Consider the following 12,752-nt stretch of genomic DNA (forward strand, 5'->3'; position numbering starts at 1 on the left):
TTATTACGACCTGAAAGAGAGGCATCCTTCTAATGCATTCTGATACGTGAAATTCCTGCCAAACGTTGTACTCAATACCAACCTTGCTTCCAGGACAGAGTACAGAATGAGAACACTGAGTGCCGTCTATACTGCAAATTTATGCACATTGTCAAAGTGTATTCGTTATGATGTATGCAATTTGACTGTACATTGCATTGCTGTTATAGGACCAATTGGGTGTAAAGGATTCAAGCGTATTTAATGATATACCTACACGGCTCTAAAAGTTGTAGCCGTAGGTGAGTGAGAACGCCATATTAAGCCGAGGTTCGGTTCTGTCAACTTGCAAAAAAAAGATTTTGTTTGTGATAATATTCGAAATAAGCAATATTTCATAAACCACTGCACTTATGTAAGCAGAAAGTAAACGATCACAACCACTACTTTAAAATAAAGGATTTATCTACATATATCGTTTAAGTTAAAACAAGCATAAATATAATTTCCCTTAAACTCAGTTGTACACTCAACCTCGTTCTCAGGGAATTTTGCCTTGTTGATGGAGGTAACGGCACTCCGTAATAACGGCTCAGGGGTCACAAGACCCTTGGGATGAGGTTGTTGTACACTTGCAGCTTCAACCTCGTTCCCAGGACATTTTGCCTTGTTGATGAAGTTAATAGCAGCCACAAGACCCTGGAGACGAGATTGTGGCAGGTTGAAATAAAAAAAATCGCTGTCATTTTCATTGTCAACATGACGTCATAGTTTGTAAATTTAATATTCTGTGAAAACCAAATGTCTGTGAAAGTCATAGAAAAAACAAAAGCTGTATACTACAGTTTATAATCTATATTATAATGCCCGTATACGTCTGTCCGTCCGTCCGTCTGTCTGTCACGCAAAATGGTAGCAAAAAACAAGGCATTTATAAAAACAACCTGTGTATTAAATTGAGCAAATCCGTGCTTTCTTTATATGATGGTATTCAGTAGTTACAATTGCATTTACTAGACTCCCTGCGATGGCGTTACAATCTAGTTACCATGACGCTAATGTATGCACACTTTAAATTATCATCGAATTTTATTCTCATTGAATTGAAGGGAGCTTAAATTTTCTATCTAAGCAGTGTGTGGACAACATAGGTAGTCAAGTCAAGATATATTAAGTTAACTAGTCGTTAGCCCGTACAAAAATCCACAGTTTCGCCCGTCCTTAGAATTCCACCGGAAATTTAACATCGAAATAAAGTGGGTGAAATTATATCGCATTTATTATTTCGTGTGTCCGCAGCACGGCTTTTTTTATTATAAGCAGATAGAATATGAGTATTCTTAACAGAAGAAGTGAAGTGACCCAGAAAATAAATTCGTTGGAAATCAAATCACCAACATCGTTCCCAGGGCATTTTGTCTTTTTGATGAAATCGATAGCCGCTCCCTAATAACGGCTCAGGGGCCATAAACCCTGGGGACGAGGTGGAAAATCTCTTGCAAGGAAATACCGTACAAAATAAGATATTTTCCAAAAAAGACATATGCATGCAGAAGTAGCATCAGTATTTTTGCGCAACCAATTGTTCTCTCTGCACGAAAGGCTGCTAACCCGTCAACCTGAAATTACTACCTCCGTGAAAAATGACTTTACGTTGTTGTATCGTAACTTGGTTCATACAACTCAGTATGATGTGCAACTTGGTCAAGACGAAGATAATGAAGTACACATGTGTTAGACACGCAGTTGATGTATATACTAGATAAAAGAAAGACGTATATTATTTACTATCTGTGTATTTAATTCCAAATTCCACGATGTAAAATACATCTGTTTGGCTTTTTTGCTATTTTTAAGAATACATAACATATAAATATATCAAACTTATTACATAAATCTAAACATATTTTTTTTAGCAGCAAAACTTTTGTTCTAAGATTATAGTTTTCAAAAACGCATTTGATTGGATAAGATTGGTGTAACAATGAATGCTATTGGCTGAAGAAATATTTGAAGAGTATGCACTTAATATGACTTTTTTAACGTTTTTTGAGAAGGGTTTAGAAGATCCAAACCGCGCAGCCTTAAAATTTACTAAAAAGTTTCCTACATTTTATTACGAAAATAATTCTTTTCCGTAGGTTGAACAACTAGCGGAAAACATTGGTCACACCTAGGCCTCCTTGGTCACACAACCTCAACGAATTATATTTTTATACTTAATACATTTCTTTCTTTTTAAGGTGCGTGTGAATAAATATCAGCGAGATAACTGTATTTTCTTTTAAGTTCTTCAAATTTATCTAATGTGAAAGAGTTCTTTCCAAGATGTATTTTATCTAACATGACTACATAATCAAACTTTTCTTTATCATTCTTTTCACACGACACACACCAACTCGACAGTTCCTCATCAAGCAGTGCCAATGTCTCATCATCAAAATCATTTCCATGCAATGATACGACTTTCAAATGTTTCAAAGATTTAAGTAAACACTTAAATAGTTGACTTGTTAACCCACAAGCATATAAAATTAAAGAACTCAGTTGAAGTTGGTGAATCGAGGCAAGTTCTTCAATTTGATTGGACATTGTCTCGATATTCTCTTTTTCCAACTTTGAATTTCTTATCTCTAATGTTTGAACATGTTTCATGCATAATGAAAGTTGTGTCAAACTGTCAGAAGAAAAGTCGCAATCATTAAAACTAATTTGTGTTAGTTTACACGAAGACAATACTGTCACGTGATGCTCAAGTGATTGACCAATCAATCGAATCGTTGTTTCCATAAACTTCATTTTTCTAAATTTAACTTTGTGCAAGTATGGTAGACAGGCAGCTATGACTTCCATATTGATATTACTCGTATCTAATTCAGATAGTGAAAGCAGTTGGAGCTGAAGTGGGCTTGATTTTAACAAGTTGAAAAGCATGGTAGCAAATTCAACCCATATGAAGTCTTTTTTGCTAGATGTCACCTTTACTCTGTTGCAGTATTTCAAACATTTGATTATAGTTGGTTTCAAGTGAAAAGGGTTGCTGGCATCAAAATAAAAGTCATCAATGACAACTGACGCGCAATCTAGTAAACAATCCAAAAAATGATAAACGTATCTAACTTCGTGATCACTCATTCCGCTAAAAGAAATCCTAAAATGTTTTCCAGTAAAAAATTCAATCATTGGGAAGGAAAAAGTGTTTTGAGATTCATAAAAACAAATAAAGTACTCAGTGATGTCACGACATAAGGTGTGAATATCAAACGTTTTGCATTTCTCGTGAGATTTTATAAAACATTCTTCAAGATTACCCATAAAATGAACTACCCTGTCAATACCAACTGAGTCTAGGTTGCGAAGAAATGTTTTTAAAATGTTTCTTTTGCCATCAAGGGAGACGTATATTCCTTCTAAACCAGCTACAATTGGTAAACAACATTTAAGGGCAGTATTCTCCAGTAAACGCTCTGCTCCCACATTGAAGAACATATAAAGGGCGCACAACAATTCTTGCAAGACTAAATGCCGAAATTGATAAACATAACCAAATCCACCATCACGAGATTTGACAATAAGTCCAGTTTTCTCAAGCTCTTCTAATTTATTTGTATCACCACAACCCTCAAAAAAAACTTGTTGTTTCCTCAACGTATGGTAAGATAATTCTGCTATTTCAGTTATATAACGAATCACCTTTCCACTCGAACATAGCTCCTGCAAACTGATATCATCATTAGCACAGCCTTCTATCTTAGAATGGTTACGTAGATATAACAAACAAACATACAGAAGAAGTTCGGTTGTCGTTTTTGGTGCTTCAATACTCAGATCATCTTGATACAAGCCACAAATCGCCCATAAGTAAATAGGCACTGTTGCCATGGCTTTTAAAGTCTCTGATTCGGTAATCTTCAGTAACACTGTCTCTTTAGCTTGTGTGTATTCATTCTCAAATGCTTTTTCGACATATATTTTGATATTGTCTGCAGTAAAACCACACACTTCTAATGTTTTCACTTGACAATGTTTTCCAATTTTTGTTTGGTATTGATGACACGCGCCAGGACGACCTAACAATACAACTCTTTTACCACTTAATACATTTCCAACTGGGCTGATAAGTGAATGGATAAAATCATCTTTGCTTGATTTTACATTTGCTTTTGATTCATTGATCGTTTGCAGCTCATCTACACCATCAATCAGTATGAGAATGTGTTTACGTATACTCATCAAGTCTTCAATCGTGGTACAATCAAAGAGGATAGGAAATAATTCTTTTAATACTACTTCCCATGTTTTACCTTGTATAGCCATATTATTTAACACGCTGCACTTGATCGGCAAAAGCAGCTTTACATTAGGCATATCATTTTCACCATTCCAGAGAACATTATTTGCCCATTTCAGTATCATATTCTCAAACAGCGTCGACTTTCCAGAACCTGCAATTCCACTTAATGTTACAAAATGATCGCTGAATTTTACAATGTCTTCAATTTCATACAACTTATTTTGTTTTCGCAAAGCATTGATATCGTACAGATGATATTCACGATTAACGTGTCTCCATTTTTCGTCGATGATGTAACTTTGCATTATTGCTAGATCAACATATGCATCCTCTCTTTTCATTGGTTCATGCATCATACCGTATTTGGACATCACAGGCAGAGCGACCTGTTGCTCTGATAACGTATCAATGTAGAATTGTCTGTGATTTTTCAGGGAATTGTTTAAAGCTAAAATCAACATAAAAATAACATAAAAATAAAAATAAGAAGAAGAAGAAGAAGAAGAAGAAGAAGAAGAAGAAGAAGAAGAAGAAGAAGAAGAAGAAGAAGAAGAAGAAGAAGAAGAAAAAGAAGAAGAAGAAGAAGAAGAAGAAGAAGAAGAAGAAGAAGAAGAAGAAGAAGAAGAAGAAGAAGAAGAAGAAGAAGAAGAAGAAGAAGAAGAAGAAGAAGAAGAAGAAGAAGAAGAAGAAGAAGAAGAAGAAGAAGAAGAAGAAGAAGAAGAAGAAGAAGAAGAAGAAGAAGAAGAAGAAGAAGAAGAAGAAGAAGAAGAAGAAGAAGAAGAAGAAGAAGAAGAAGAAGAAGAAGAAGAAGAAGAAGAAGAAGAAGAAGAAGAAGAAGAAGAAGAAGAAGAAGAAGAAGAAGAAGAAGAAGAAGAAGAAGAAGAAGAAGAAGAAGAAGAAGAAGAAGACGAAGAAGACGAAGAAGAAGAAGAAGAAGAAGAAGAAAAAGAAGAAGAAGAAGAAGAAGAAGAAGAAGAAGAAGAAGAAAAAGAAGAAGAAGAAGAAGAAGAAGAACCTACTTTCTGTGATGTTTGTTTTCTCGATAATATTCTGAATGATATCATCACGTTGGAGACGATTTAACTGATGTTGGATGGTTCTCCAAGAAATATTATACTTCAAAAGTTTAAAACAAGCTTCCATTCTTTTGTTGTTTTTCGTCAAACTGAACTTGCACCTTTTTGATTTCTTCTTCCGGTATATCTAACAATTCTGATAGATGGACCCATTCTTTGTCAATTTCTTCTGCTATAACCTCTAACGCGTCCATTACTACAAAATCATGAGAATTTTCTAAAATTGGAAAGAAAATTATCAATTTTGGATTTAAATTCAATTTGTGAATTGGTTGAAATCACTTAAATAATCATAAAAATCCATTTATTTTATCTAATGTATATTCTTTTATTATAATTATTTACCAAGGCAAGCCTATTCATTTCCTACTGGTGTTGTTGTCAATGAGGCAGCTACAAAGGGAGTTTTTATTGTATTTTGAGCTATGAAAGTCGTGCAAGTGCAGCAATTGCTTACCGTAAATGACGAATTAAGCGCCCCGTGCCCAATAAGCGCCCCTGTTAAATAAACGCCCACATTGCTATATTTTTTATTTTTTCTCTCTTCTATTTTTTGTTCCTTCTATTTTAAATTTTAACGTGTTAGAACTTTTTGTAACGTTTTACCATTGTATACCTTAGAAGTTAAAAGTATATTACATTACATTACATTAGCGGAAATTTGTAAATAAACGCCCCTTGCTCTAATAAGCCCCCTCCCTTTCCTCGAGAAACGGGGGCGCATATTCGAATCGGCACAAAAAAACAACGATTTCTTCTATGAATATAGATTTTAGTTTATAAAAACAAAATCATTTTAAAAAGGTCGTTCAATTATTTTAATTCATCAAATGTCATTCCAAAGTGGGTATATTTTTATTAGTTTTCAAAATTTCCTTTGATAGAATTGTTGCAATTCTCTTGTCCTTGATGAATGTCTCAAATTTGGTAGAAGCTACAAGTCCAACTTCCCGTTTATCTTCCAACTATTGTATTTCTTTCTTTTTTCTTTGTATTTCTATTTTTACCCATAAAAATATGAGAATGAAGTTTAAAAAATTGATAAATGAGCGTCCCGAGCGCTTAATTTGTCATTTATGGTAAGTAGACGATCACCAAATATACCAAGCCTTTTCTTGCTGAACGCGTACAAAAAGGATCAACCCACTTTTTTATAATCTTTGGGATGTGCAAGCGGGGGGTTTAACTCAAAAACATCTTATCACAAGGCTCCAGTAAGTAAATCGTTGAGATTTTCAATTATCTTGCTAACAAGAAAACTGTCTTCTAGAAATATGTAAGATTGCCCGAATCCCTATATAGCGAACTTAGCCCGACAATCTGGTACCCAGGTTTATTTTCGCTGTAAGGGTTTAGTGAATCAACAAAGTAAACTATAGCTGCAACAAAGTAACCTGTATATAAGATCACCATTGTGCAAAGGTTGAGCAGTTTTTGTTTTGTTTTTGATCAGCGTTTCAAGCACTACACATTGGAAGCAACGTGTCAACAAATTTCAGGAAAAAAATATTGTGTATTGACGGATCCTGGCAGACGTCATCAAAATACAAGTTACGCTTCTCTTTTCCAATGTACTCCTGCCTAAGTGGATTTTTCCACGGGCCTTGATGGACTGCAAATTGCACCAATTACGCCTTAGAAATTCAATATGTTATACCCACTTTTTTTTTGTTCATCAATTTGTATTTCTTTGATTATCATCTTCAACGACTCTATATCCGCCATCACTTTGTCAAGCGGAGACTTTTGTGTTGCTATGGCAACTTCGAGTGATTCAATTCTTTTTGTGTTCTTATCAATCTTTTCATTTTCAACATCACTCAAGCTTTGCTGTAAATGTGCCATCTTGGTTTCTAGAAACTGCACTCCTAGTGACGTATACATCTTCAAACTAGCTGTTTCTAAGTCGTTAAAAAGCCCCATGTTGTTATAACCTAACCCTTTGAGTATGTGTCCCATTCTTTTCCAGTATTTTAAAAAATCTTGTTCATTTTGAATGTCGTTCACACTACTGTGGAGAAGCTCATTTCGAAGTTGTTTAGCAAGTAAACAAAACGCTGCAAGGCTTGTATCATTTTTATGTGGTACTTTTTGACCCCATCCTCCCAAGGGTGCCGATATAATTTTCTCATACCGTATAACAAGTACGATAAGTGTTATATCCCAATCACGAGAGTTTGACTTTCCTGATGCAGGACAAAGAATGTCCCACTGTTCTTTATGAATAATCTTTTTCAATTTTTCATAAAACTTTTTCTTAAATTGAACCATTTTAGCATGCAATAAAACTTCGTCGTCTGTAACGCCGGTGTACGAACCATCTTGATGGTAATTGTGCAATATACATAACAGGGCTTCTTTTATACATATCTGTAATGTGATTATAACACGCATCCAGAATTGACAATTTGAAACTGTTGAGGTTGAAGCATCCATTCTTCACCTTGTGTATAGATTCCACTTCACTCTTACTCTTTATCCGGATTCTAAAGCAAATATCCACATCAACTTAGACATATTCACGCTTAATTGATTTTTTTAACTCATCAGTATGCTTCGACAGAATTTGAATCTGAGGCTAAAATATGTTGCCAATTCATGTGCTTATGTGTCACCCCCGTCCCTGGAGCTCCTTTTAATGATATCGGCGTTCCAATATCAGGAAGAGAAAAAATGCCTTGGAGTCTAGGTTGCTTGTGTATAATTTTTAAAAAAATTGTCGGCTTTCGAATCCTGAGGTTGGGGAGAATTATAAGCGTTATGTTTTTACATGGATTAATAAATCGCGAAGAGTAAATTTATACGTCACCATCTTTGTATGCAGTATTTTCGTCACACTTATTATTGAGCAGTGCTGACGAAAGCGGGGTGCAGAAGGTTATACCGCCTCCTACGTTTTTCTTGGAAACGACTTTTGAACGTACACAATCGAGAACCTTAGATTTAACTTGAAGTGTTTCCCTACTTGTTTTAGATATTTGAATTTTCGACAGTATTGACGTGAATATTCAGGATACTGTTGGTAGTGGATATATGAGGCATATATATGCAACTTACATTCAATTTGTCAGTTATGAATTACCTTGCTTTCATAAAAAATACTTCATTTTGTAAACATCGGTGCATAGTATATGATTTTTGGTTTCCCACGTTTGTTTTTCTGTTCCGCAGTTTACAGGTCGGATTGTGAGTGGTGGAAGTGCTGCCTTCAATCTTTTGTGTTATTATATTTCCGTCGTCTTGTATCATCGAAGATGGTGTAGTGGTAGCGCATTCGACTCGTAATCATAAAGTTTCAGGTTCGAGTTCCTACTCCGGCGCACTTTAAATGCAGTGTTGTCAGCCCATTTGGTGCCATCTACTGACTGCTAACAGGCTTGTGTGGCAGGCAAGCAATTTAGAGCAATACTATCCGTATCTGTGGCAGTAATGTAACAGAGTTACAGTCGGAGGGGAGGAAGAGACAATCGTTAGGATGGAATCCCCAAGGACGTTAAAACTTCCCGTTACTTAATTACTTACTTATTGGGACATCGAGACATCTTTAAGTAGAAACAAACCTGTTCCCCTAATATTTACGAAACAAAAGTTAACATCTCTAGTTGTTAAGTTTGTGGTTATGCTTACCTGGGCAAAATGGCATTCCTTTTAAGATTGATAATGAGTTCCAGTTGAAACTTATATTATTATTATTATACAGCGTAAACTTACAACAGAGATCAGAAAAAATCGCCTTAAATGATTTCTCCAGTTCATTGGTCATAAATTATAAATTATTAGCTAAAAATATTAGGTACACGAAGAATATATACCTCCGTCATTGACAGAAACTGCTATGAACATCTTAACTTCTTAAACCCATCAACAACTTTAAACTCATATTATAGTAATTGCTAAATTCTTGGTTTACATAACCTTTTCTAACACTATTTACGTACATTTTTTATCCTCCTCCAGAGAGGATATTTTAATACAAAGATTGCTTTGACTTTCCGATTTCTTAGCACACTGAAGAAGATTACATTGTTTTTATTATAAAATTCGTATTACAAACAATTTTCATCGGGCCGAGCTAAGGTCGAGTGATGCTTATTGCCTATTGATATTTATTTTAACATTCCTCTTGTACCACTATTTCCAACTTCGTCTCCAGGGCTATTTACACCGATAGTGGTTATGTTGACGGGGCGCTGCCGTTTTTTGTTATGCAGTGTTAAACGATGGGTAACTTTACGTAAAAATAGTCCTGGGGACGAGTGTTGTATGCTCTCCTTCGTTATGTTTCTTTTGATACCCAGTCCTCTCGAGGGACAGTGCAGAGTACGTTAGTTTCTTGAAGATAACAGTCAATATATATCTTATTACACATAGAACACGAGGATGCGCTGTTCAATCAGTCATATAAATAGTCCTGGATACAAGTTTATTTTACCTTAAAAATTTTTTTGTAACACGCTAGAAATTAGTTACAGTGTGAGACGCACAAAAAACGCAGCTTTTGTTCATTAGTAAGATGGAAGGTACCATGTTCAATTTGTTCGAGGGACACAGCATTGTGTAGATTTACCTAAATAAACTTAATCTTACACAAGGAAGGACCGCCCTGAAGCAGCAGCCATTAAAGTTCACACCAGTGGATTATAGGATTCACATATAAGAGGTGGGTGTGTTAAGTAAAACGAGTAAGCGGTTATAATAAAACAATTTAAATTATAGATTTAAAAAAGGCAAGGCTAAATTTGTTGGTTAATACAGTACCGACACTTTCCATTTTGGACATAAAATATTAATTAAAAAAGAGAAACGGCAAATAATATAAAAAATATAAAATTTACTTACCTGAAGATGTAAAGTTTTATTTACGAAAAGCTTCGTGTATTTAATTGTAAATTTTATATGTTCTTTTTTATATTATAATCCTACTATGGCGAAGAAAACAATTTTAAAGAAACGGCAAACTTTTCCTCTTCCTCTAACATTTTATAAAAAATGTGTTTTGCAATCACACTTTTTTTGTCGTCGTTTTTAACGAGAAGTCACTGTTTTGAAGCCAAGGAACAATGAAAACATACATCAAAAATGGTTCTATATTTAACTCTCTTCGTCTCTATCTTCTTCTATCTTCTTCTCTATCTTCAGCTTTTCTGCGAGTTATTTCTTTGTAATTGCACAGAACTGAAGTTGCTTAATTCAGCTACAACTTGCTTATGAAAAAATCCGTGTAATTTATCAACCCCTTTTTAGGAGATAATTTCTGTTCTGCTAAATTTCTGTAAAAGATGTGTTTGTCTAAATCACAATCCCTGGAATGCGCAACAGATATGCAAAAAGTACTGGGAGCGAGGTTGGTGTGTATTAAGGTGAATAATTTATCCTTGCTGTATTGGGTAGTTATTTGAAGACATGGTTTCTGATGATGTTTGCGCCATTTTAATATCTTTTGTACCAAAAACTTTACTTGACTTTCTGCGACACCGACCGCGAAAGAAATAGACAATACTGTTCAAGCCACTGTTACTTACCAGCAGAAGATTTGCCCAATATGGTACATTTCCCATAATAAATCGACAGAGCGCATATGGTAAAGTGAGAAGAACAAATGCTATTGTTATAAGTCCACATAACGTTGATATTTTAAGACCCTTTCTCCTACTGGCGATGTTGGTATTTTTGTTTAACCAGTATGTGATAAATCCATAGGACTGCACTAAAAATACGTCACCGATTACGATAAACACAGACAGAACCAGTTGCATTGTGGTATGGTATCTTTCATTAATATCAGTAATCTTAACTCCCTTTTGTTTGAACTGTATTCTTGTTTTGTTGTCATTAATCGAGGCAATAGATGTCGTCATCACTGGTACAATGTAAGTAATCGAGACCGTCGGTTGAGCAGTCTCGATAGTTGCTGTTGATGTCGACGATGTTGGTGTTGTATTCACAGTTATGTATTCCATTCTCTCGGTTTTTGTCTGAAAGGTTTCAGTAAAGTTGTGAGTGAGATGTGTCGAGATTGCAATAACAGTCGACACAAACCACGTGGTGCAAAGCAACCAATAAACTTTCTTGCGCGTGAAAAATACGTTGTGTTTGATGGGTCGAAATATTGCCCATAAGCGATCAAGGGTAATCAAAACCAAATGCAAAATAGAATTTACAACAAAACAAAAGTAAATACTGTAGCTGACATCTAGAATGATCCCACTTTGAGCATTTTTTGTGACAAACACCATGCTTACCGAGCTGTTTGACATACCAAAAAACAAATCAGTGATTGATAAACTTAAAATACAAATCTCATGAATTTTCAATTTTCTTTTTATTCGACACAACAAGATAATTTCGATTATATTCAAAATCACCACCAGGAAGCCTAAACTAACATCAACTGATCTCTCTATGATATGTTCTAAGGCTGGCGACGAATGGGATTGGTGGCTAAATGGTGTGGAATTGGTAGCACTGCCGTCAGACTTGAAAGATGTATTCAACATGATCTAAATGAAGAAAATACAGTACGGGATGCTGAAAAATAAGAGATTTTACATTTCTGCTAAAAAATTAATTAGATATAGACGAAACGTTTTAATTTTTTTTTTTGTATCGAGAGTGTCGATCCATATATTCTTAAACTAGTTAGCGCGAGTTCCTCCGAAGATTTTTTTGTTAACATTTTTAGTAAAGAAGGTTGGTTTCAAACTTCAGATACAGGCTACAGAGGCGTAATAAGTTCGTTTTCGGGCTAACTTTTACACGTTATGTATCGTAATCCCGTCCACAGGGCCTTTTTGATATCTGGCCTTCTGTAATATGAAGAAGCAAAGAAAAAAACAACCAGGGAACGAAGCTATGCACACCGGTAATTTGAATTTTACACACGTGTTAAATTTGCGCATCTATTTTACACACACTTTGTGAATCTTGATTTCACGCACTTTTTACTTAGTTAATCCCGCCTACACTAAGTAGAAGTTTAAGAGAAAATAGAATCTTTCGCAAAAAACACAAGGTACTGAAGTTAGATGAATGGCAAATGACAATCTTTCGCACAACGACTTTGCACGACAAATGAATGAATTAAAGTAGCTGGGTATATTTTAATGTACAGTCACAGAAAGTATATTTTAGCACCGATTAAGAAGCCAAACAAATTGTATTCCCAATTATTCTTACACACAATGATAAACATCCGCGCGCGATGCTCGATCCAGACCTCTGAAGTTGTTACCGACGACGCAGTATTTTTAACGAGTTTTTTTTTGTTCTTAAGGATGGCTTTCTAAAAAAAGAATAACAAAACAAAGAAAACTGTTTTTAGGATTCTTCAGAGTATGTATAGTTAAAAAAGATATTTTAATGGACGAATCGAAATCGATTGCAGTATAAATATTTTTTAAATT

General features: G+C 34.9%; 3 protein-coding genes across 3 annotated transcripts; all 3 read right to left on the reverse strand.

Moving 5' to 3' along the window:
- Positions 1-1,969: 1,969 nt before the first annotated feature.
- On the reverse strand, positions 1,970-5,424 carry LOC130633451 (NACHT, LRR and PYD domains-containing protein 13-like). Its single transcript, XM_057444552.1, has 2 exons — positions 5,293-5,424; positions 1,970-4,721 (listed from the first exon to the last, which is right to left on the reverse strand). Exons 1-2 carry the CDS (start codon positions 5,414-5,416, stop codon positions 2,218-2,220), a joined length of 2,628 nt encoding a protein of 875 aa, XP_057300535.1. The 5' UTR covers positions 5,417-5,424; the 3' UTR covers positions 1,970-2,217.
- On the reverse strand, positions 5,400-9,259 carry LOC130633574 (uncharacterized). Its single transcript, XM_057444561.1, has 3 exons — positions 9,162-9,259; positions 7,011-7,835; positions 5,400-5,566 (listed from the first exon to the last, which is right to left on the reverse strand). The coding sequence occupies exons 2-3, from the start codon at positions 7,783-7,785 to the stop codon at positions 5,400-5,402; spliced, it is 942 nt and encodes a 313-aa protein (XP_057300544.1). The 5' UTR covers positions 7,786-7,835; positions 9,162-9,259.
- Positions 9,260-10,718: 1,459 nt separating this feature from the next.
- Positions 10,719-11,846, reverse strand: LOC130644009 (octopamine receptor beta-2R-like). Its single transcript, XM_057449640.1, has one exon. It carries the CDS (start codon positions 11,844-11,846, stop codon positions 10,719-10,721), a length of 1,128 nt encoding a protein of 375 aa, XP_057305623.1.
- Between the last annotated feature and the right edge of the window lie 906 nt (positions 11,847-12,752).

This window comes from Hydractinia symbiolongicarpus, chromosome 1 (assembly GCF_029227915.1).
Source record: "Hydractinia symbiolongicarpus strain clone_291-10 chromosome 1, HSymV2.1, whole genome shotgun sequence".
Lineage (NCBI taxonomy): Eukaryota > Metazoa > Cnidaria > Hydrozoa > Anthoathecata > Hydractiniidae > Hydractinia > Hydractinia symbiolongicarpus.